Genomic DNA, 22,512 nt, shown 5'->3' on the forward strand with positions numbered 1-22,512 from the left:
ACGTCATGCGGAGGTGCTAGTTGTTGAGGGAGGTCGTTGCGTGGCACACTCACTGCGGGCACCGAAAGCTGACGCTGGATTGACGCCATCAGAGCGGCTGGCTTCCTCGGAAGGTCGGCGTAATTGGCAGTTGTCGTGTGAGCACGAGTCAGCGGCATGGCGCGCCGCGTTGCGACGCCCCCAGTCGCCGCCATGGCAGTCTGATCGACGATTGCGCTGGGCATGAAAATGTTGGACGAACCAATTGGCGTAAAAAAACAAATACCGGGTATTTGAGACGCGATCGGGAGGACGAACCCGCGGCACCACGATGCAGCATCGTACCATCCCTGGCACGTACTAATGCGTCAACCGAAACAGTTGACGTACTAGTACGTGCCAGAGATGGAATGAAGGCAAACAATTGCTGTTGTTCACATGCTACGTGTCACCTGCATTTCCTGCGTGAATTATGCCAATGCAAAAGAGATGTGCATGCAACTCGATTCCGTACAAATATACCCGTCGAAGTACCGGATATCAACCGGTACTTGTCACCTACAAGTTGAACATTGATACGGAACATATATATATCGGCGCCATGGATAGCGCCTGCATGACTGGATGGGTTCTACGACATACCTCGAGATTGTTGCCGAGCGAATTGCATGTCGCCAACGATATGCTACACGCGTGTACTTGAAGAGCTTGGTGGAGCGAACAGCGACACGTATACCAAGATGCGCGGCCTAGTGCTGTAGAAGCGAGACGGTATGTCTGCTGTTTCGATCGCGCTTGTATGGCGCGTTTCAAACGGAGTAAAAAACCGAGGAAACCAGCTGGCGCGGGGTGTTCGAAACACGTTCGAGACGACGGCGTGACCGTTCGCAAACGAGGATGCTCCATGATCGTGGAAGCACCAACGTACGCAGCGTTCAAGCGAGAGAGGCTGATCCGCGGCCCGAGCGTCCTGCCGCCATTCTTGCCCTTGCGACGCGACCTCTCGTTCTCTTCAACTACAGACGACACCGATGCGGCGACGCTGGCTATTTGCCACTCCAAAGCCATGGCGCTCGACCGCATGCTTCGCGCTGAGGTCGCCGACGCCAGGCGCGACCGACTCCGCAGCACCAAGCAAGCTGCCATTGCTGTTGAGCGAAGATTGGTCTTGCGGCAAAACGCAGCTCGTCTTCTCCAGCGAGCGATGCGGAACTACAAGAACCATCAAACACAGCGCCGTGTTGACGCATGTCGTTGCATCATGCATTGGTGGCGCAAGTGGAAACCTCCCAAGTCGATACACGAGTGTGTCTCCATCGCCCAGTACGTCGAATCCAGAAATGTAGATCCCACATCTATTCAGGTTATGCCAAGTCATTCTATCGCACGTCAACAACACCCCCACGCAGTCTCTTGCACCACGTGTGCCCTGCACGCGATGGGCCAAGTGCCTACCTCGCGACAACAACCTTCTTCGATCAGTAACAGCATACAGCAACCAGCTTCGCTCGATGACAGCATGGACCAAGATGCTCCAGCGACGCGCGGTCTCGTTCTCGAGCTCTTGGCCCTCCGCGGCTTGGCGGTCGCATCCTCTTGGACTTCGCTCCATGCCATCATCTGTGCATTCCACCAAACGCGCCCCTACACTACTCTCGAGTGCGCTCTTCCATCATTCGACCTGCCTCCTCACCGATGGATAGAACGGGTCACATCCGCTGCCACGCGGGCGAGTTGAATTGGGATGCCAACAATGTGTTGTCATGGCAGCCGCACAACGTTGGCCGAGTCGCGCTGACTGACTGGCACTGCACCGTAAAATTCTACCGGCACGACAGCCACGGGGACGCGAAATGCGTCGGCCAGGTCCATCTTCCCGCTGATCTGCTCGTACGTCGAACCAAACATTTGGAGCCATTCCTTCACGCGTGATGGTGACAGGAGAGCTCGCTCGCGAAAAACCAGACATTGACCCAGTGGTTCCCGCTCGAGAAAGCGGTTCCAGGCGATGTCGTCCGCGGCGAAGTCCGCATTTCTTTCCAATACGACGAGGACATCTCGGGAGTTGCGACACCTCGCCAGCAGCTCGAGTTGATCGATGCCCTCAATACGTTGGCGTCGCCCCGATCGACGACGTCCTCCCGCCAAGTACGGCAACATACACGTAGCATCGGGTTCACCTTCGCGCCAGGGCATCAAATCCCCGCATCACCCCCGCGACTCCAAGCTGGCTAGAGCGCCCGCCAAACCGCGGGACTCGCTTTCCCCGGAGAACAAGTCTCCGTCTCGCATGCCATTTACGTCCCCTTCAAAATGTACGGCGACCAACCAAACACAAGCGGGCCGTGCCAAGCCTCCGCATCCCTACTTGAAGCGCAAGCCATTTCGCGTTCGATTTGAAAAACTCGACTGGTCGAGTGTCTCGTCCAAAACCGACAGCAACGTGCCCAAGGGGGCGACCCCGCCGCCTGCCGCGACCACGCAGCATGGATCGACTCTAGAGAAGCTCCTGTCGTTCCCCAACCAACGCAAACTCGCCCTCATCCATTTAAAACACAAGACCGAACTCCACACGATATTCCACCGCCCGTCGAATTCAGTCATTCCCACCATGACGCGACCGATGCTGTCGCAGCTCCAAAAACTCCCCGTCGCCGCCACGGCGCGGCGACTCGACCACCGCTACGCCGCCCTCAAGCAGTCGTGGCTTCTTAGCGCAGGAAACAACGTTTGCCCCAATACCTCAACGTGACATTCAGTAAAATGGATGCTGGACATGTCTTGGTTTCCATGACCTCAACCTGTGAAGGCCGACCGCGCACGGGCGGTGTTCGGTCCGGCCTCTGTGGTAGACGTTGTGGGCTTTGAGGTGGTCAGTGGTCACGGGGGAAGTGTGAAAAGTCGATGGCTTGGATCGTCCTGGCAGATGCAGCGGCGCCACGGTCTCAGAACGATGAAAGGTGGCTGCTAGCCCTAGCTCATTTGCATGAAAGAGGAGTCGTCGACGAGTCTGGACTGCCAGGGCTAAGAGCTGGTTGCCAACGCGCGGCTCACGTGATCCACCATGAATTGCCACCCCTTGTAAGCTCGTGGCTTTATCCCCGCAGTCCCCCGAGCTTTCTGCGTAAACTGCAGCGCCGTTTATCATCGGCTACGGTTTCTACCCGCCGCATAGCTCAAACGCAACAGCTCACTCGATGACACGCCTTGAAATCACCACATGGACTTACTCTAATAACAATTTGGACACCGTGCACAACATCGATGTGATGTGCTGCATATGCCTTGCACCAAACCAGCTCGGGCCAGAAGCTCCACAAGTGCGGTAACTTGGGCATGGTGTATGCCCGCCCGGGCATTTCCCGGTGGTTCTCGGACTTTCGGTGGCTCCACCAAGCCCCGTCGCGGGTTCAGCCTGCCGCCGCTCCCCCACGCCAACCTGTGGGCTGATCTGCGCATGAAGCTCTTCCCCCTTGCTCCCGACTCGACTCACAGGCCAACAGGTTGTTCGGGGCGGCGTCCATGCATCGCCCCCAATGCAAGCCACCCCCGCGTTCACGGCCTTTCTCGGTCCGACCCCTGGCGGGCCTCTCGGGTACACAATCCTTCGCGAGAGCAGCACTGCAAAACTTGCGTGACTCGGCCCTCCAACACGTTGCAGATCAATGTCAGTTCTCTCTCGCGCAAGTTATGCATCCCTGCTATGGGCGTCTAGACTCTTGGGCGAGCTCGCCCCCCTGCTGCGGAGGGGGCTTGGTGTGAAGCAAACACCACGCCCCCTGTTTGCAGCGATACATGCATGTGTATGTTACGACTCGACTTCGACTCGCTGTTGGACCTGCCGCCCCATGAGAGCTTCATTGTCGGCTCCTTCTTGCTGGTGGCGCGCCATGTCGCGATATTCCTTGGCTTCCTCGAGGCGCCCGAGGGTGCTGAGCAAGTTGGCGCATTGATTCAACAACGTTGCACGCTCGCTCATCGCGTCGCACCCTTCCAGGGCCTTCTTGTATTGTTCCAGCGCAGTCGATGCACAATTTTGAGCTGCCAGGACGTCCGCGAGGGTTTTCCGCGTGATGGACGAGTCGCCAGTCAAGAGCGACCGGCGCAACAGAGATTCGGCCACTTCCAACTTGTCTTGTGCAACAAACCCATTGCTGAGTTCGCGCAGCAACGTGGTGTTCTAGGACAGGCATGAGTCCCTTGACAGGTGCGGGATGGATGGCAAGTAACCAGGGGGGCGGGCACCACGTTGTTCTCACCTCCAAGCCGTAGCGCAGGGCCTGTTCCAGCGCTTGCTCTGCTTCCTTGAGGCGGGGCGGGGTCGCTACAGACATGCCGAATGCGTCTTAGATCTCAACACCTCATGCGATCAATTTTAAACAAGCCCTGTATCGAAGCAGCCTCCGACGCACGCACCGTTGAGGCATACGAGGGTGAGGTACCCCCACACGTCTGCATTCGTGCGATCCAAAATATTGGCTTCCGCAAGCGCCATTTCGGCGCCTTCCCAGTCGTCTTGGCGAACCGACACCACTCCTGTCACCAGCGCATGTTAGCCAACGATTCAAGTTTTGGAGGATGGCACACCGACACCTAGCCACGCAGACGCGACGGTGGTTTCGTGGCACGCGCGGAGGAAGATAGCTTTCGCGGGACCCCTGGTGCAGTCGCCATTACGCACGGGATCGACGCCATCCACATACCATTGCTGATGGTGCATATACAGCGCGCCGAGCTGCAAGAATAGCGGCAACCGATACATGTCATGGAGCTTGTCGATGCGGCCGAGGGCTTGCCCATAGCTCGAGAGGGCGACCGCGAGATCGTTTTGTCGGGAAGCCAGCAACCCATGGACGTACCATCCGTCGGCAAAGTCGGGGTCGACGTCGAGTCCATCCTGACACCATTGCCTTCCTTGTACAAAGTTGCCCACGTGGAGCTCAATGGCGCCCCGGACAAGCTTTTGCGTCGCAAGGGCAGCGGTGCTGAGCACGGTCTTGGGTTTCGTGACAGCATCCCCCAAGGCTAGCGCATCGTGCGCGAGCGAAAACAGACCGAGATCTTTGCAGTACGCCGCGATCGCGATGCACTCGGCTGTCGGGGACGAGAAAGTCGCGGTGCATTTTGTTATCGCGGTGGCTTGCATAAGCTCGTGCAGGCGAAGGTTCCCCGTCGCGTCTGCTTTGGATATCGAGTAAAACAAACCGAGAAGGCCGTGGGTTCGCGCCTGCCTTGATGGTTGAAGCGGAGGCGTTCATTCAATACGTCGCACCTGGTGGGTAGCATTGGGGGCCGGGGATATCAAGAGGGCATTCTTCAGGACGATCTCGGCCGCGTCAAACTCTCGGTTCTGGCACAAGAGGGCTCCATATGCTTGGACAGCGCCAACATGAGTTGCATCGATAGCCAGGCATTGCCGTAAACACTCCCCCGCTACGCCATTGCGTCGGGTAAGTGCTACAGCCCCAGCGATCAATCCGGCCTTACCTTTGGTCAAATCTTGCGTGCGCAGGTAAAACAGAGCAAACTCGAACCAGACGGGAGCTTGGAGATCGGGGAGATCGCGCTCATACTTTGAAGCGAGGTCGACGCGATCTGTGTAGGACGTAGTCGCCTTCTTGAGCTGGCCATTCACCTCTCGCTCCCACGCTTGCAGCTTCATCGTGGCCAGTTTGGTGCGAATCGCGTCCGGGGACTCATCGTGTGCCTCGTGGACTTCGGCGCCGTGAAAGACCCCGTTCATCACGACATGGACTTCCTCCATCAAGTACGTGTACAGCTGCGCGTAAAAGTCCGCCTTGTGTTGTCGTTGAGGGGGTGCGAGGGCGCCGAGGGCGGTCGTGCCGGGGGGCGCTGGCGAAGGTGCGTTTCCCAGCGTCGGAAACTTTTCTCGAATCACCGCGACCAGGGCTTTCTTGAGCTTTTCCTTAAAATCAAAGTACAAGCCTTCGGCATTCAGATGAAATATGAGCTTCTGGCGCCGGTCTTCCTTGGACAGCGGGCACTTCGACATGTGTGAGCCAACACAATCGGTTTATCGTTCAAGCGATATTTACCTCGTCCTCTTCGTCGTCGTCGTCTCTGTCGTCGTCCGTGGATTGCAGGAACAACTTGTCGTATTCTTTCATCAGCATCGACACGACTTTGCGCAGCTCCTTGTGCATCGACACTTGGGCGTCTCGCTGGGGAAAAGGGGGGAGTGGGGCGCGAGGGGGAATGAGCTCCTGGAGGCTCATGGCAGGGGGCGTTGGCACGGGGGGAACCGGGATCCACGGACCGGGAAGGAGCACACACTCGACATGACACGTAGCGCCAGCGCTCACGTACGACGCAGCTTGTCCTACCCAACGGTTGAGTGTTGACATTGCCAGTATACGATGACTCGTACCCGCGATGCGCGAAAGAACATTGTCGAAATCGTTCAAAGCGGCTTGCGCCTTCTTCTTGTCGTCGTTGGTCGTAGCCTTTGCAAGGGCTTCCTCCAGGCTTTCTCGGGTCGGGGCAACGCCTTGGCCCAATGGGGCGATCGAACACACCATTTCCGTTCCTGGCACGAGGGCTGTCGCGAGGGACAGCGACGACGACGCGGTCCATGGATCTGTTCCTGGTTGAATGCGTTGGATAGCTATGGCTGCTTTGGCCTGGCCCTCGATCCACTCCAGACACAGATTTGCCTGGTCCTGGAGGAGGCACAACGGGCGAGGCTCAGTGGTCACGTAAAATGGATAGCAGTACCACCTTGGTCAGGAACCACAGCTGTGTGGGGTCGGTTGGTTTCAACGACACTTGCCACATGCCATCCACGTTGGCGGGGCTCTCGGTGGTGGCACCTTCCGTGTCCGCAGCCCGATTTGAATTGTCGACTTCGAGCTTGCCTTCCAGCGCCAACGTGACACTAGGCATGGTTTCTGCCCCGTTGATGCCGCCAAGACCTGGCAACGCGATCGTAGCCTGCGATACCAATGTTAACATGATTTTTGCAGTGGATTCAACAGGGGGAAGGACGGGGATTTACCATGTATTTCGCAGGGTTCGTGTCGGGGGATGCCGCGAGGACTACGACGTCTTCACCTTCTTTCGCGACGAGCTTCCACTCTTGCGGAAGATGGCGGATCGTAAGCGACACGACCGAGAGTGCTTTGGCGCCTTTGAAGTACTCTGCGAACGCTACATCAAACGACACGCCGACTTGCACGCTGACGTCGTCGGAGAATGCAATGGTCTTGTCGACTTGAATAGCCACGACGAGTGGTCGCAACGGCACGTCGACAGCCTTTACTAGCACGTCTACGTCTTTGTCGCGCGCGATGCCTGGCCACGCAATGAGTGCACAACGCTGCGAGCCATTCATTTCGACATCCTGCCACGTGGGGACTGGACAAAACGACGCACCTTTGTAGAGTGAAACACGCACGACAGTAGCACATAGCTGCGGAATCAATGCTGCATCCGTGAGTGTGAACAATTTCGATGGCTGGGCATATCGAAACGACTGCTGTGGTTCGGGATCGTCGTCCTACATGGGCAAACATGTTGGATTGACAACGGTTTGCAACACTCGACGACGGCAGCGACTCAACGACTGGACCAACCTCGTCCTCCACTGCTTGATGCTGCACCGTCAGCACAGGCGTATTCATTCGCGCTGCAGTGTCGGGAGTAGACGCCCACCAGAGCGCCGCGGACGAGATTGCCGAGTCGCCAGAACCAGTCACGGCATCCACGGACGCCCAAAACGAAGGAGACGGTTCGCCTTGGTTGTTTGACGAGTTCGCTACACGGACGTTGCCCACCACGACCGTGAAGCTACCTTGCGGCGGCAGCGGCGTTGCCGCAGCAGGAGGTTGGTCGGCCATATTCCTTCGGCGATGCAACTGTGACCTTTGGGAAGATCGCGTCCGGATAAAACCTACCGGTTACAGGATGCTCTTTTGTGTGCATGTGGCATGGGATTCCATATAAACGCGGCGCCATGCAGTCGTCACTCCGTACCGACAAAGGATGCCAACGCGACAGCGACGGCGGCGGCGCGGTTCCTGGAGTGACATTTCCACGTGTATGTATCAACGGAATTGACGAGAACCAAGTGCACAAGGTGATCTCGAGTTAAAATTCGCTCGTGGACAGCGTGCACGATCCCTTTTATCGCCGTCTCCATGTTGAGCCGGACGCGGACCGAGTGCACTTGCGCACGCTGGCCCATCATGGTTGGAATATGAGGCCAATTGAACCGCATCCGACTCGGTCGTTTGAAACTCGGGACCCTGTAAATAGATGTGCCGCTGCGTATCCATGGCCAACCGACTTGGCCTCCATGCTCTCGTCCACCCTTGACAGTCAAGGGACCACCAACCTCGAACTGGAAACCCCCAGCCGCTGAAGCTAGGCTTTCTCGATGACGTCTCGTTGCAGTACCCCCTCGAACTTTGCCTGCTGCGTTGTACATCCGAATCGCGGCGATTCGCTCATACACGCACACCAACGCTGCCCATGTTCCGGTGTCCACGAGCACCTATGATGGGCTTCATGAATGGTACTATTCTTCTTGGGTGTCTCTGGCAGGGACGTTGGATGGAGTTCGTCCGAGTGGGGCGTATTTTTGTCTATCGCGTCGACGGGCTGTAAAGACAGACGCAGGGGGGCAGGAAACGTGGCAAAAACATGGTCGAGTTCATGAAAGTGGCGGCGGGTAAGACGGTGTCATCAAGGCCAGCAACGCGCAGTGGAGGCGACGGGCAGACCAGAGAGAAGATCAGGGTCGCTTTGGCAAAAAGTTCCATTTTCGTGGCCGATCCCTTGGTTCAGTGGCACGTTGCTGTATGAATGTATGTTTGAACAACGGGGGTTTATGTAGCCAGAAAGGCGGACGCAGAGTGCATGTTCAATCTCGATGTTTGTATGATGGCTTTTGAAACAGCCGCCGCCGACGCCGTGATCCACCCGGCGTTGGTACCCAGCAGATGATCGAAACAATGCTGGCGTATGTGCGACGAGCGCCAAACGCCAGCGCAACCAGCGCCAAGGCCAAACGGCCCGTACCCCCCACATTCGTCGATTAGACACGCATGTGTCAGCTGATCTGTTTATGCTCAGGCCGTGGTGGTTCAAGGTCCGGTAACCAGTAGTAAGGTTCCTGGTTGAAAACCTACCCAGGCCCTGGCTGCTCCGTGAAACTCTCCCGCGGTTCGTCGCGTCCTTTGGGGTACCATGTCGCATGGAGGCCGGTTGAAATGGCATAGTTTGACTGAAACCACGGCGGCACGGCTATTTTTCGACGAGGTACGAGCTGCTCCAAGTGCATGGCCCCGCCACGTGAAACCACCCGTGGCCTGGTATGCTTGAAAACGACGCTGGCGTGAACCGCTACTCTCTTTGCATGGCACCGCGCCTCCATCGCGTGCAGCAAATCCCGACGTCGGGCCGCCGCGAATCTCACCCCGTTCATGTGTCACTTGCACGTTTCAAACAACTCCGGCGCGATGACGCCATCACGTTTTTATTGGTTTAACGCCTTCAAGTTGCGCTTCCGTTGGGTTAAAACCGACGATTCGTGTTGGAAACGCTGGTACTAGACGTCTCGAACCCATGGGACGCATGTCCAAGAAGTCGCGTCGTCCTTGCATCGCCCCCCCCGCGTTGTGCACCGGTGTCCCACGTTGATTCTCGTTTCTTCCAAGTTTGCAGTAAGCCGAAAAGCAGCAACCATGAGCAGAGCTTCGACCTCGCACCACGGCCGCCGCCCAGCTACCACGAGCACCACGACGTCGAGCCACCTTCATGACGACAACAACAACTGCTACGCCGACGGCGCGCGCACCATGTGGATCAAAAAGTGGAGCTATTCGAAACCCACGCCGGGCCAGTCTCGGTCGTCGTTCATTGAATTCACCGTGCTTGTCCGCGACTCCAACCTCGCGTGCAAAGACCCCGTCGTGTACGAGATCCACCGGCGATTCTCCCAGTTCCACGCGCTGCACAAAGCCCTGCGCGACCACGGGTTTGCCCTGCCCGACATGCCGACGTTTGACATGTGGACAAACGTACTCATCAAACTCGTGCCGGACCAGGCGCTGCGCGACCGGCAGGCGCAGCTCCAGCACGTGCTCGATTGCATCAGCGGGTCCATCGCAATGCAAGCCACGGCAGCGTACAAGGCGTTTGTCGGGACGCCGAGCCCCGACGTCAAGTGGCGGTATACGTCCCTTAGCGACATTCGCATTCATCCGGGGAAAGGCGCGTTGCTTGCGCGGGAAGGCTACGCGTAACACGAGCACGCCGCTTCCCCTTGCAACGACCTCCACTGGTGTAACTTATAACTTATAAAAAATGGGGCCACGACGGGCCGATGGCATCCTTGCCACACCATTCTCTGTCTTGGCTTCGGACAACAAGTGCGACCACGGCCAGCGTGAGTCGACGAAGCCACTCGACGAGGTCGACCACGGTTCAAGTTCCTGCCTGCCTGCCTCTCGATATTCGGAGCAGGGACTACCACTCGACGTGTGGAGTGTTCAAGCGAAAGCTGCCAGAACGCTGCGGTGTTGGTTGCGCGCCATTTGCCGAAACCTTTCTGCGCGGCGTCAGTCGGCGGTGCGAGCGCGCAAACACATGCGTCAACCCATGCACATAAATCGAGCCGACGCGTTCGACATGGCAACAACACCGGCGACCTTGACTGACGACCACACCTCGGTCGGGAACTATGTAGAAGAGCGACGCATCGAACACGTTGCAGAAAAATCGCATCCTGAATCGGTCAGTTTGGTGGCCGGCGGAGATGAACAACCCCAATGCTTGAGCCGATGCGCCACCGCTCTACATGGTGGTGTCGACGATATGCGCTCTACGTCATAAACTGCACCGCCAAGCGACTACACGCACTAACAGTGCGTGTAGTGTAAACGCTCTGCATGGCATTCTTTCCCTTCGCCCGGTCTTCGCGCGAAATGTGTAGTGGCACCGTCGTGCCTGCATTCAAGCTCCACCGTGTCATGTGGGTAGCGTCACCGTAAACACAGTACGCTACTGCGCCGATGGAGAAGAATTCGGGCCCTCTCGGGGGCTTTCGGGCCACGCGTCCCCTCATTCCCGCCGCGCCAGTCCCCATGTCGATGCGTCGGTGGTTGTGGCCCGAAGCATCGATCCTTAGCTCACATGAATAGTGTGGATGACCACGGTAGAAATGGGGTCGTGGATTTTTTTTTGTTAACATTTCCTTGTTGTTGAATATTTTAAACAAACCAATCAGAATACGGTATGTATTCATGGACCAATTCATAACAAACCAATCACGAAACTGTATGTATATGGTTGAACCAATCAGAATACAGTATACAGTGAATGACCACTTTAGAAATGGGGTCGTGGATATTTTCGTTAACATTTCCTTTTTGTTGAATATTTAAAGCAAACCAATCAGGAAATTGTATGTATATGGATGAACCAATCAGAATACAGTATAGGTATTTCCATGTCGGTTTCAGCGACAATAATTTGACGATCATCATGAATAGAAAAATAGAGCAAATCGAGTGTTGGATGACGAGGCTTCATGGCACGGACGCCGACTTGGCCCGCGTTATGGTCACGACAATCTCACTCGACTGGTACTCTGACAACGACGTGTAACCTGTTTTCAGCTCGGGTGGTTGCCCGATGAAGGCAGCGTACGCGTGGGTGCTTTGCATGTCGCGGGATCTGTTGACAGTGTCGAGGACGTGCTGCAATTGTTCTTGGCGTTCGACGAGGGTCGTGTCGGGGGTGAGTTTGATGAGCAAGTTGGTGATCACGTCGACCTTGGGCAAGTCGGGGAGGATGAAGCCTTCACGGGTTAATTGTTGGTGGAGTTGGGCGAATTGGCGGAACCGTCGTCGTACGACATACGCGTCGGGGCCGGTGGATCGAAGGCTCAACGGCACGTTCGAGTGGACAAGGATATTGAACGTGACGATGTCTCGTTTTGTCGACTCGACGGTCGCGCGGCCCCAGTTGAGGATGCTCATCGTCCGTGGGGTGGATTCAATCTTGGGCATGTATGTTTTGCGGCAGGCGAACAGTGTTGGCGGCGAACGTCGCTTTGCAAAATGGCCGCACGATGGGCGTCGTCGCGCTCGGAGGTCGGCAAAGTATCTTGGAAAAGTTGCGGTTCTTGCATAGGGTGGTCTTCCTGACGAGATCATTCGAGTTGGGGGAACCAATTCGGGCGAAATTCCGTGTCAAGTTGCTTTTTTGGAGGCGAAAAACTCTCGAGACTCGATATTTTGCATCCATCAATCCCCGACCATTCACAGGATCTGTATCTTTGCCAACGAAGCGACAACTCAAAAAGGCGTGCCGCCGGCCCGTACGACGTGCCCTCGTTACAACATCGCTGCACGCGTCAAAGGCCTTTCCAACACATCCAGTGGAGTTGCTGGGGACGAGAACGACCGCGATCCGTGGAGGCAGTCGGGCATACGACTTGTCGACCGTGTTGTCTTATGCTTCGCGATGGAAACAGGCGGTCGGACCGATTTTGGTGAAATGGATCCATGGCGCCAGTGTATGTGCGGCGCATGGGAGTGTCTGGTGATCGTCCACGTCATCCTAGTGGGATGGATTCCTGCGTGGCAGCTTCAATCGCAGGCGACAGCGCGGACGGGACTCGCCGCTGGGTGACAGAACGTGCTTGGATGCCAGATGAACGATGGCGCGCTACTACGAGTGTTCCTCCTCCTGACTTCCCCACGAACGGCATGTGCCACATGCAGCCAGCTGGCGGCAACGAACGATGAGTGTTCCGCATCAAGAGAGAGGGCGTTCTGTATGATGGCCCGATGCGAGATTCAAAGGTGCTCCACTGTTATCGACACGTTGTCAAGAGAGCGGTGGCAAATTCGACCATTCCTCAAGCATGATGAGCACGAGCGAGGCTGGTTCAGATATGTTACACGTTGTGAATTGTACGAAGAGGGGGTGATTTGATAAATATACTACACGGGGTCGTTTCAAGGCTGCCGCGGCCGTCGCTCTAGTCGGCGGCGCGGCAGATCTTTTGAAAAATCGACAGTCTCGAGAACGCCGCGGACGTCCCCACGTCGTCTGCTTGGTTGCCCCGATCGTCGTCGCTCGGGCCGTCGCGAGGTTTGGCCTTCACGCCGTCTGCCACAAGTCCAGTGTGGTACGGAGGCTGCAACTTGAGCGATGACGCTTCGATTTCGGGCTCAAAGACCAACGACCCCATGCGCCGGGGGTTGACACGGGCGAGGCGGCCGCCAGACGACTTCATGTTCAAATGGTCTTGTTCGGCGCGGGTCATCGAGTCCTCGTCGTCGCTGCCTTCTTCCTCCGGCGACGGGTACCGGTCGTGGATGAACCGGCATCGCGTGCCGTACGTGCATTTGCCCGTGGACAAGAACGCTTTGCACTTGGTGGTCTTGTACTTGGGGTGGCGCAACACGCCCCGCAGCTCGTCTTCTCCATGGGCAAACTGACACTTGGTGCCATACCGGCACGTCCCCGTTTCAACAAAGTGTTTGCACAGCTCTGTCTTGTACAACGTGTTGCGGGCGCTGTTGGGGAGTCGGCCGCAGTCGATGATGTCGCCGTTCGCCAGCACTTGCATGGCCGCCTGCGAGCCCGACATCACGGCCGTTGTCTTGGTGCTCAATCGTTTTCAAAATGGTACAGGCCTTTCCGTGTGCGGGGGCTATCAATAGCATATGGGGCCCGGCCAATCTGCGACGACCCAGGACGAGAAGTTTCACGGCCGCGGCTATAAAAAGGAGAGAGAGCAGCCCAATCGCCGTCAATGGGGACGGGTGGGGCCAATAGCATGGCATCGGTGCCGTGTCGCGCGGGAAAGAGGGGCCAATCACTCGACGAAGAACACGCCATAGGAGAGCGCTGGCCAGGTGAAACCCACTTCTTCAACACTCGAAACAACAGTCCTCGGCCATTTCTGAGATCTCAGACGTGCTCCATTGTAACAACCGTAGAGGACGACGACGGGGAGGGCGTTTGAGGAGGCAGAGGGGCCGCCCTGCTCCGTGGACAGTCCTCGCGACTTGGCGAGTATTCGACGACAGTGTTTGCATGTATGGAAGGGATGGCCAACTCACGGGCGCCAATGGACCACGTGACCGAAACATTTACACTAGTCGTTAGGCATGGTTCGCTAGCGACCTGCTCGATCATTATCATGCCAACCAGGCGGCGGCCACAGCAAATGCAACAGGTACGACCGCCGCGAGTCCCGCTGCACTGTTGATCGACGTCGCCGGCAGTGAAAGGGCTTTTCCGTCGACAACCACGTTCCTCGACACGGTGACGCATTGGAGTTCGTTCGTGCCATCGTCGATTCCCGTGACTGTGACAGAAAACCCTTGTTTGCCGCCGAGCGCCCGTGCTGCTTCCGCGTACGCTTTGGCCGTGGTCGAGCCGTCTTGGCCGAGCTGGTACTTGACCGAGTAGAGATCCGACCCATTCGCGGGCGGGGCCAGGATCGCGTATTTCGATGCGACACAGCTCCTCACATCAACCAAACAGTGGATCGAGTGGACGTCCGGCCCTTTCAGCGTCAACACCGTGGGGTTGTCCAAGAGCGTTCCCAACGAGATGCACAAGTTGTCCATTACAAAACCAGACACGGTCACGTTCTCGCCGCGAGCTGTGCACGCTTGGGCCACACTCGTCTGTGCTGCCAACGCCACAACGGCGGCGACGATACCCATGTACTGGTGCATGTGTATCAGAAAGTAATTGTGCCATCGAATGTCCGTGGCGCACATGCTGACATGCCGCACGTGCGGCACGGTCGTTGTTGTGGCCAGCAGTCGCCACATTTGGTAGTCTTTTGGATGCAATTCTGTCTTGTCAGTACAAACACCATCATTCCGTCCGTCTTGCAAGGACGACGAGTCGGTGATGCCGACCTCCATCGATTCTCGTATTCTACGCAGGAGATCGGGTTCGTTTCCGTGTTCATGCGTACCTTCCGTTCGAACGATCGTCGTTGTGGCACACGATTGAAACACGGCGCCATTTGCATTGCCGCCGCCTTCCCCGTGCTTTGTATCTTCTGCTGTTGTAGCGCATGGCAAGCGAACAGAATGATGGTCTGTACTAACTAGACGGAAATGTGTTTCGCGTGGAATTCGCTCGAGAACTCGAATCCCGCGAATTCCAACGCGGCCCAGCAGCACAACCCACGGCAACAAGCTCTTGAACTGGGCGCGACATGGTCTGGTCCGCAGGGCTCACGTTATTACGAAGACGTATGTTTGCTGGTATAGTCTCATGTCCACTCGTTCGGGGGCGACGAGAATCGTCGTGTGTCCGTCGGTTCTGTATCAACCCCTACACATTCCACGACGAATTTGCCGACACTCGCGCGAATTTGTGATCCGCGACATGTCGTCGAGGAAACATGTCCCGATTCCTGGTGGTCGTCTCGTTCTCAAAGGAACGAAAGAGAGCTGGAGCAGCAGGGAATCGCTCTCGCGCGTGAATGAACCAGCTACGTGCCTGGTACAACAGGTCGTTGACTCTACTGAAATGCAAAAAATTGAAAAGTATAGAGGGAAAGGTAGTGTGCACGGGCAGGACTTGAATCAAGCCCCGCCCTTTCAGACGGGACGAGCTCGCATACCCCTTCCACCGCGAACGCGGTGTGCAACTGCCCCCATCAGCCTATACCCAACACCCTCCCGTCTTTTGCAATATGCTCCGCGGACGACGCTGGAAGCGATGATGTTGTCGCAGTTGTGGTTTGGCGATTGGTCGGGCGACCGCAATATAGACACATGTGTATATTTTCTCTCACGATGCGGAAGCGAATGCAGTCTTTGCAATGCAAGTGTGCAGCCATTCTTGCCTATGCATCACGCGCGTCAAGAGCGCCGTGCCCATTAGCGCTGTTGCAGCCTGCACAGTCCACGTCAGATTACACGTGTTGCCGAGCGGTCCAACGACGCCACGTACGCTTCGAGGCGGCGGCGCTCGTCGTGCGTGCATGTGGCAAAGATCAAGTCAGAGAAACGCCGTTGCTTGGACGACCCACGCGGGGCGTCGAATTCGCTCCAAAAGTCATGAAAGCACTTGGCTTTGGCATCAAGGGGAGCACCGGCGCCCGATGCCACCGACGTGCGAGTCAGCGTGTCGTCTTCGTCCCATTCGTTAAAGACCTAACTTGTTTGTCGGGGGACGTCTAGGTGCATCGTGCGAGTCATGGATGCACAAACCGTCGAAGGTCCTGATACCGACTGCTGAGCGGAATCGAGAGTTATCTGCGACAACGCAGGACGGTTAGCCCCTCATGTCACGATGGGGATCACTCAACCTCGGGCGCGAGGAGAGCATGCAGGAGCGGGCGCAGTTCGTCTGCCGGGCTCAAGGCGGCCACCGCCGACACCAGCACGAGAAGCTAATGGAACGCGACGAGTCAATGCTCCGGTCAACTGCGTCGGTTGGGGGGTCCAAAGAATGTGTTTCGTGTGACGAGGAGCACGACCTTGGAAAAGAGGCGAAGCGGTACTTGGGGGTGGCGCAGGAGCGGCATGATCGCTGCGGTCACGTCGGCCACCTTCCACACGCACGACAGGCCAGGCCTGGACTACAGAAAACACGGCATGAAACACGTGTCGATCGAATCGCGGCGTACACGCAGCGCCAGCAGGACGAGGGCGTCCGCCAAGTGGCAACGCGCTTCGCTGCCGTCGACGACAATCCACCGCAACTACCAGGTTGGCGTCAACCCATGGTTGGATTACACGATGGAGTCGACAGGTTGAATGCCTCACGCTGTCTGTGGCAGCGAGCCACGCAAGGGACACCCGAATCAAGATCGTAGCTTGGTCCGGCGTCAAGTCGAATCGGGCTAGACCTGGCAAATATCGCACGGTAATCGAGCTAGACCACGACGTCCGTTCCCTGTGAGCTTCCCCACGAAACGACGTATGACGACGACACCTCATGGCACGATCGACGGACGCCTCGTTCGAGTGATACCCCCATAGCACGTTCAAAATGGCGTGTACGAGCTGCGCATGGTGCTTGTCGAGGGTCGATGTTGTCGTTGTCTGAAGAACGAGCAATGCTCCCGCCTCCACGACGGCCATACCCAGCGCCTTGTCCACGGGTTCCGTTAAATTCACCGCCAGCAACGCTACACTCCAAGACGATTCGCATCTAAGTGTTGCCTCATGATGGCCACAGTTGGATGGACTGACGTGGTAGGAGCGCCTGGAGCACGACGTGCGCTTGGGTACATATCGGTTTCACCAACGAAGGGTCGATCGTGGATGGATCGCCAGCAGCGCTCGACGCCGTCTGGACAAGATGGATCGTTTTCACGAGAGCCGTGCGTCGACAAGGCATCCATCCACAACGCACCTCCTCCACGAATCGCGAGTGCAGCGCGAGGGATTTGATGACCAAGCACAGAAATGTCGGCTGCACGTGGCGTGCAGCAGCGAGCCATTCTGGCACGAAACGGGTCGGATCCGACAACCACATACTTAGCCGGACAAGACCAGGCAGTGTTTGCACAGCCATGCGCTTGAGCTAGCGGACCCGCACTGAGCCGACAAAACCACACCGCGTCTACTTCATGAATCATACCTCGTACTGCGGGGATTGAAAGCACACGTAAGCGTGTTGAATGTACGCGTGCCATGTCGTGTGTACGAGATCGGGGCGCAGGTGCGTCAAAATGGCATGGTTGGGGGGCGTCGAGGCGGCACCACCCGTCCACGTTGCAAGCGACCCGAACGACGTCGCGTACACGTGGTCGAAATGCATGAGGTCATCGACACTAGACACGGCTCAAGCATCATTTGCCTGAAATTGTTGCCTGGTTTGGCAGATATGCCCGTACGTTTCGCGATACGAGTGGAAGCCCCGAGGCGTGGGTTTTGTCACGGGGGCCAGCAGGGCTGGCGACACATGTAGCAACGTATTCGTCCCGAGCACGTGCATGACGCTCTCGATGCCCATGAGACGCCCTTCCATGCGCTGCCAGAAGAAGTCGCGCTGGTTCACTTCCGGGTGCTGCGAGCACGGCAGCGCAAGTGATTCCAAAATGGACGACAGAAGCGGAATCGCTTCGACGTGGTCAACACTGAGCTCCGCCAGCGCCCCAATCAGCCCTACCGATGGCATCACATGAGCTGGTCAAGGCACGATTAGTATTGGAGCGACCGTTCGTACCAGCGGACTTCTGGCGCACGGTCGACGCGACGTGCATCACGTACTTCTCGCACGTTGGAAAGACGACTTGCCAATGTTTGGTCAGGAAGGCCAGCGGAATGTGGGGCACCAACTGCGCCGCCACATCCAGGAGCCCTGAGGAGGCGGATGTGATGTCATACACGTCCTAAGTGGCAATGACATACCTTCAGCATGAGCGGCCGGCAAGACTTCATGTGGCGAGTACAAGTTCAGCTTGCTCATAACTTCCTGAAATGTCGAGATCTGGCGACGACAGCCAGTTAGCAAAATGCGGACACACCACCAAGCGGGCGCGGCCGCGTACTTGGGTGAATGCGTCACTCAAGGCGACGTAACGAATCATTGCAGTTGTGGCTTGTTCTCGGACACTCAATTGAGTGTGCTGCATGGCCAGGTACACCGCCTAGACAGGTTTGGCGTTGGGCCATGGCCGAGCAAACGATCGGTCGGTGGAGGAGCCAAGCGGCGTACCGGTTTCAAATCGCAGAGCAGCGCCGATGGCAAGTACTGCATCGTGCGAGATCCTAGGCGGAAGCCGGACGGCGACGTCTTTTGGAATTGATTCAGCATGCTGGCGACGACGCCAAACGCGCCTTCCAACGCCTTCCAGTCCTCGTCTGGCGTCTTGCACACTTGGAGTAGGTCGTGCAAAATGGCTTCAACAGTCGCCCACGGAAATGCTGGTACGACGCGCCCGACGGCCACAGCGACGTCTTTGCGGATTTGTGACCAAATGTCCATGGCGAGGATGTGGATGCATCCGACCACTTGTGCCATCGAGAGCTCCTATGGATGTCCTCGCCTCGTGAGAGACCTGAGGGAGTTGAAGGTGGAGCTCTACGGGCAGTGGAAGCCACAGTAAGGCCAAGCGAGCCATCTTGAGGCGAACGTTTGGCTCGTCCGCGTCTTGGATCGCGTCCAAAAGCAGGTTAAAGTCATCCGAACATGTCAACTTTGTCGTGGAATCCACCGTGAAGCTATGCACATATGCGATATTGCGGTGGGGGCGACATGGCGACGTACGTGGGCTGGGCCAGGCTCTGCAGCAGCGATTCCATCGTTGGTCGTTGTGCCGCCACCCCAGCAGCGGCAGTCCGTTACGAATCTAACGCTCATGTACGATTACGAAACCGACCATCCTCCCCACGAGGAGCTGCAGCGGTGCGACCCTCCAATGGCTAGGCAACCACTTAGGGGCTGATGAAGGTGCTGTAGAGTTACTTGTTCCATGTTTCGTGGTGCGGGCTGCGACAGTACGGCCCACTGCGATCCAGGAATGACTCAAGTGATTCTTCCGGGGGGCGGATTAGGGGATGCCGACGACATGGCGGCAACTCTTGTCGCAGGACTGCCGTGCACGATGTAGCCGTGACCAAGGGCTATCGTGGGGCATACTATATAGTACTGGCACGTGGCCCTAGCTTGCCAATGCCCCACCAGCTTATAAACCAGCCCCTTTACGATTGATCACACAATGCTACCCACACACACAACTTGATCCAGGACCGAATGGATGAGGCAGGAAGCTTCCCCTCCAAGATTCGTTGCTGTAGAACGAAGTCAGCCATGCTGTCAGTGACGACATGAACCAAACGTACTCCAATCAAGTTCCCTTCTTGGGGGTCGACCAAATCGAGCGCAATGTCCACAGCGTCATGACCAAGGTGTAGGAAGGACAGGGGGCGCCATGTGGCTGCGAATTGCTCTAACTTGATGTCCCATCGTGACTGGGGGGAATCGACTACGACCTAAAGTTATGCTGAGGTACCGCCGTACTCGCCTACACGCGCGGGCCGCAGAATGCTTTGGCGATGCCTGCTGGCTTGCTGTAGCCTAGGAAAGGCTGCGCCAGGCAAATTGGACAGCCTGGGCTGCACTTGGCATCAGACAGCGCTGGCTTGGATATTGAGCACCGGGGCCGTCCGCTCAGCAAGACATTTCAACAATGTGATCGTAACGCTCAACATTGGGAAATATCCTCATGCACGATCAATGCGGTGCCAGTCGCCAGTAGGGACGAATCTCACTGATTATCCTTGGGAAAATTCCCTTGGAATTTCCTTCCGAACACGAAGTTTCTTCCAACTGGGCCGTTGCCAAGATCGTCAGGGTCGGTCATTGATCGTTGGACCAAGGGCCACCCATCAGCATGACGACACCAGCTCCCGCCGCCGCCGCCGCTCCCATCTACAAGTGGGCAAATCCAGCGGACGGCGAGTTCAAGCGCCAAGTGTCATCGTTCCGCGAATGGATCGGGTCGGACCGGTTTCCCGCCGCGAAGGGGCGGTATCATCTCTACGTGTCGCTGGCGTGTCCGTGGGCCCACCGCACGCTGATCGTGCGCGTGTTGAAGGGCTTGGAGGACGTGATCGGGTTCACGTCGGTGGACTACTTGATGGGGAAGGACGGATGGCACTTCAGCAGCCCGGACGACACACCTGGGTGTGCATTGGATCCGTTCAACGGGGCCAAGTACGTGCGCGAGCTGTACTTGACAGCCGACCCAACGTACTCGGGGAGGTTCACGGTCCCGATATTGTGGGACACCACGACCCGCACGATTGTGAACAACGAGTCGAGCGAGATCATTCGCATGTTGAACTCCGCGTTTAACGAGTTTGCCACGCGGCCGACGCTGGACCTGGCGCCGGCGGCACTGCTCCCCGCCATCGATGACGTCAACGAGTGGATCTATCACGATATCAACAACGGCGTGTACAAATGTGGGTTTGCCACCAAGCAAGACGCCTACGAGAAGCACGTGGTCGTGCTCTTTACCGCGCTCGATCGCGTGGAAAAGCACCTAGACGGAAAAAGGTGGCTCGTCCACGACCAGCTCACCGAGGTGCGTGCGGCAGGTGCCGTACCCCTCGCCTTGACTGCTGCTATTTGTCCTGATGAAGTAGGCGGACGTCCGGCTGTTCACGACCATTGTCCGATTCGATCCGGTGTACCATGGCCATTTCAAGTGCAACCTCAAGTCGATCAGTGCAAACTACCCCAACGTAAGCCTCTTGGAATTGTCAGGATCGTTTGAAACATGTTTGGTAATGAGCTTGATTCTCGCGGTGCGTAGCTGCTCCAACACGCCCGCCGCATCTTTCAGCTCCCAGGCATTGCCGACACAGTCGACATGACGCACATTAAGGTGGCATGTCGAGCCCGTCTTGTTGTCTAAATGTTTTTGGAAGTAGCGCCATTACTACATGAGCCACATCCACATCAACCCGACGGCCGTCGTACCGTTGTGGAATGGCCCTGACCTGGCCCACCCCAAAGTAGAGGCCCCGCATGCGCAGTAGAGAGGCTTGTTCTGTCCACCCTGTTCTTGCATAACCTGGCATCGTCGGATGACGCTTTGGAAGGAAAAGCTAGAGTACTTGCACCGTGAATAATAAACAAGTTTGCGTTAGCTCGAGTGAGGCTCACGTCCATACATGTATCTCGTTGTCCAGCCAAACCAACTACACGGTGCCATGGCATCATGGCTCGGTGGTGCTCTGGTCCGAGGCGTTTTGTCTTACATGCTGTTAGCGGCATGATATCAGCGTCGTGCGTGCTGTTCGACGACTGCTTTCACTCTCGACACACTCGAAGTGCCCCAGCTGAAGACACCGACAAGGCGTCCGCCAGTATCGATGGTGAGGCAGCCACCTGTTCTCACTTCCGAGTCCTCGACTCGGCAAGTGAATCGCTGGCGACTCTCGCTGTCTTCCAAGGGAAAAGCAAAAGTGAATTAGGGTACTGACTGTACGCTTCATCGCCTACGCCGTACCAGCACTGTACCTTCGGTACTTGTTCTCACGCCCGGGTCTTCCACTCGGCGCGTGGGAGGCTGATCAAAGGGTGACGCTCACAGTGAACAAAAGTGCCATAGGGCCTGGTCGGTACTGATCTCCCCCCCAGTTCGAAACGGCAAAATAAAACAGGTTCCTACAGTTTATGTAGTTTTGAGGTCACAATTTTATAGAGAATTATGCTGCAGTCACTGGTTCCGAACTCTGTTCTGACCGGGCATCACTGTGAAGGATGCCCGTTCTGGACCAGCAGTTTACAATCGTTGTTGTCGTCACGTCGTGCCAGGCATCCTTTGCCCAGGCCATGGCTTCGACCAGTGGCACTTCGTAGAGCTTGTCCTGGCGACCAGCCATCACGCAGTTTATCTGCTCCAAGGCGTTCTGCAGTTGCCGCTGTTTGACCTTCGCCTTGAAGGACGCGATGATCCCAGCATCTTGGGGTTGGAGATAAGCAGTCGTATTGGGTGGCAGCATTTTCAAACTAACGTTTGTCAAGACGGTGTCCTCCTTGGCCTTGTGGGGTGATGCA

At 56.9% G+C, this 22,512-nt stretch overlaps 9 protein-coding genes across 10 annotated transcripts in view; 3 read left to right on the forward strand and 6 right to left on the reverse strand.

Moving 5' to 3' along the window:
- Nucleotides 1–877: 877 nt before the first annotated feature.
- On the forward strand, nt 878–2,753 carry H310_13038. 2 transcript variants are annotated; one of them, XM_008880395.1, is made up of 4 exons: nt 884–1,638; nt 1,683–1,869; nt 1,921–2,127; nt 2,171–2,753. In XM_008880395.1, exons 1-4 carry the CDS (start codon nt 884–886, stop codon nt 2,729–2,731), a joined length of 1,710 nt encoding a protein of 569 aa, XP_008878617.1. In that variant the 3' UTR covers nt 2,732–2,753. The 2 variants fall into 2 exon arrangements, with proteins under 2 accessions (XP_008878616.1, XP_008878617.1); XM_008880394.1 differs by having other exon boundaries at nt 878–1,638; nt 1,921–2,753.
- Nucleotides 2,754–3,634: 881 nt separating this feature from the next.
- On the reverse strand, nt 3,635–7,850 carry H310_13039 (hypothetical protein). Its single transcript, XM_008880396.1, has 13 exons — nt 7,572–7,850; nt 7,372–7,495; nt 6,995–7,290; nt 6,718–6,930; nt 6,368–6,659; nt 6,036–6,319; nt 5,467–5,983; nt 5,252–5,412; nt 4,683–5,206; nt 4,567–4,637; nt 4,396–4,515; nt 4,239–4,303; nt 3,635–4,159 (listed from the first exon to the last, which is right to left on the reverse strand). The coding sequence occupies exons 1-13, from the start codon at nt 7,833–7,835 to the stop codon at nt 3,788–3,790; spliced, it is 3,303 nt and encodes a 1,100-aa protein (XP_008878618.1). The 5' UTR covers nt 7,836–7,850; the 3' UTR covers nt 3,635–3,787.
- A 1,801-nt stretch (nt 7,851–9,651) lies between these two features.
- Nucleotides 9,652–10,677, forward strand: H310_13040 (hypothetical protein). Its single transcript, XM_008880397.1, has one exon. It carries the CDS (start codon nt 9,684–9,686, stop codon nt 10,242–10,244), a length of 561 nt encoding a protein of 186 aa, XP_008878619.1. The 5' UTR covers nt 9,652–9,683; the 3' UTR covers nt 10,245–10,677.
- Nucleotides 10,678–11,509: 832 nt separating this feature from the next.
- On the reverse strand, nt 11,510–12,147 carry H310_13041 (hypothetical protein). Its single transcript, XM_008880398.1, has one exon. It carries the CDS (start codon nt 12,009–12,011, stop codon nt 11,529–11,531), a length of 483 nt encoding a protein of 160 aa, XP_008878620.1. The 5' UTR covers nt 12,012–12,147; the 3' UTR covers nt 11,510–11,528.
- A 106-nt stretch (nt 12,148–12,253) lies between these two features.
- Nucleotides 12,254–13,667, reverse strand: H310_13042 (hypothetical protein). Its single transcript, XM_008880399.1, has one exon. It carries the CDS (start codon nt 13,601–13,603, stop codon nt 12,989–12,991), a length of 615 nt encoding a protein of 204 aa, XP_008878621.1. The 5' UTR covers nt 13,604–13,667; the 3' UTR covers nt 12,254–12,988.
- Nucleotides 13,668–13,892: 225 nt separating this feature from the next.
- H310_13043 (hypothetical protein) lies at nt 13,893–14,897 on the reverse strand (the record flags this gene model as incomplete). Its single annotated transcript, XM_008880400.1, has 1 exon — nt 13,893–14,897. The coding sequence occupies one exon, from the start codon at nt 14,895–14,897 to the stop codon at nt 14,157–14,159; it is 741 nt and encodes a 246-aa protein (XP_008878622.1). The 3' UTR covers nt 13,893–14,156.
- Nucleotides 14,898–15,696: 799 nt separating this feature from the next.
- H310_13044 (hypothetical protein) lies at nt 15,697–19,244 on the reverse strand (the record flags this gene model as incomplete). Its single annotated transcript, XM_008880401.1, has 17 exons — nt 15,697–15,882; nt 15,940–16,244; nt 16,298–16,381; nt 16,469–16,570; nt 16,619–16,693; nt 16,758–16,866; nt 16,927–17,122; nt 17,187–17,286; nt 17,350–17,520; nt 17,578–17,770; nt 17,834–18,104; nt 18,166–18,300; nt 18,351–18,429; nt 18,491–18,589; nt 18,658–18,972; nt 19,028–19,163; nt 19,210–19,244. 16 exons carry the CDS (start codon nt 19,242–19,244, stop codon nt 16,143–16,145), a joined length of 2,202 nt encoding a protein of 733 aa, XP_008878623.1. The 3' UTR covers nt 15,697–15,882; nt 15,940–16,142.
- Nucleotides 19,245–20,266: 1,022 nt separating this feature from the next.
- H310_13045 (hypothetical protein) lies at nt 20,267–21,621 on the forward strand. Its single transcript, XM_008880402.1, has 4 exons — nt 20,267–21,031; nt 21,093–21,191; nt 21,263–21,334; nt 21,381–21,621. The coding sequence occupies exons 1-4, from the start codon at nt 20,336–20,338 to the stop codon at nt 21,486–21,488; spliced, it is 975 nt and encodes a 324-aa protein (XP_008878624.1). The 5' UTR covers nt 20,267–20,335; the 3' UTR covers nt 21,489–21,621.
- Nucleotides 21,622–22,160: 539 nt separating this feature from the next.
- H310_13046 (hypothetical protein) overlaps nt 22,161–22,512 on the reverse strand; it is a gene marked incomplete at both ends in the record, with an annotated part of 1,189 nt that continues 837 nt past the window's right edge. Inside the window, one exon of the mRNA XM_008880403.1 lies at nt 22,161–22,490. Within this exon, the coding sequence (XP_008878625.1) occupies nt 22,161–22,490 (330 nt within the window). The remainder of the gene's footprint in view (nt 22,491–22,512) is intronic.

This window comes from Aphanomyces invadans (assembly GCF_000520115.1).
Source record: "Aphanomyces invadans strain NJM9701 unplaced genomic scaffold supercont1.46, whole genome shotgun sequence".
Taxonomy (NCBI): domain Eukaryota; phylum Oomycota; class Saprolegniomycetes; order Saprolegniales; family Verrucalvaceae; genus Aphanomyces; species Aphanomyces invadans.

Bases quoted from the DNA above. Each gene is read 5' to 3' on its own strand.
- H310_13038 (XM_008880395.1), top strand. From the start codon at position 884: ATGATCGTGGAAGCACCAACGTACGCAGCGTTCAAGCGAGAGAGGCTG. The intron at 1,870-1,920 runs GTACGTCGAACC...TGATGGTGACAG, and splicing joins ATCTTCCCGCTGATCTGCTC to GAGAGCTCGCTCGCGAAAAA. The intron at 2,128-2,170 runs GTACGGCAACAT...CCTTCGCGCCAG, and splicing joins CGACGACGTCCTCCCGCCAA to GGCATCAAATCCCCGCATCA.
- H310_13039 (XM_008880396.1), bottom strand. From the start codon at position 7,835: ATGGCCGACCAACCTCCTGCTGCGGCAACGCCGCTGCCGCCGCAAGGT. The intron at 6,660-6,717 runs GTGGTACTGCTA...TGCCTCCTCCAG, and splicing joins AGCTGTGGTTCCTGACCAAG to GACCAGGCAAATCTGTGTCT. The intron at 4,160-4,238 runs GTGAGAACAACG...TGCCTGTCCTAG, and splicing joins CCCTGCGCTACGGCTTGGAG to AACACCACGTTGCTGCGCGA.
- H310_13040 (XM_008880397.1), top strand. From the start codon at position 9,684: ATGAGCAGAGCTTCGACCTCGCACCACGGCCGCCGCCCAGCTACCACG.
- H310_13041 (XM_008880398.1), bottom strand. From the start codon at position 12,011: ATGCCCAAGATTGAATCCACCCCACGGACGATGAGCATCCTCAACTGG.
- H310_13042 (XM_008880399.1), bottom strand. From the start codon at position 13,603: ATGTCGGGCTCGCAGGCGGCCATGCAAGTGCTGGCGAACGGCGACATC.
- H310_13045 (XM_008880402.1), top strand. From the start codon at position 20,336: ATGACGACACCAGCTCCCGCCGCCGCCGCCGCTCCCATCTACAAGTGG. The intron at 21,032-21,092 runs GTGCGTGCGGCA...CTGATGAAGTAG, and splicing joins TCCACGACCAGCTCACCGAG to GCGGACGTCCGGCTGTTCAC. The intron at 21,192-21,262 runs GTAAGCCTCTTG...CGCGGTGCGTAG, and splicing joins TCAGTGCAAACTACCCCAAC to CTGCTCCAACACGCCCGCCG.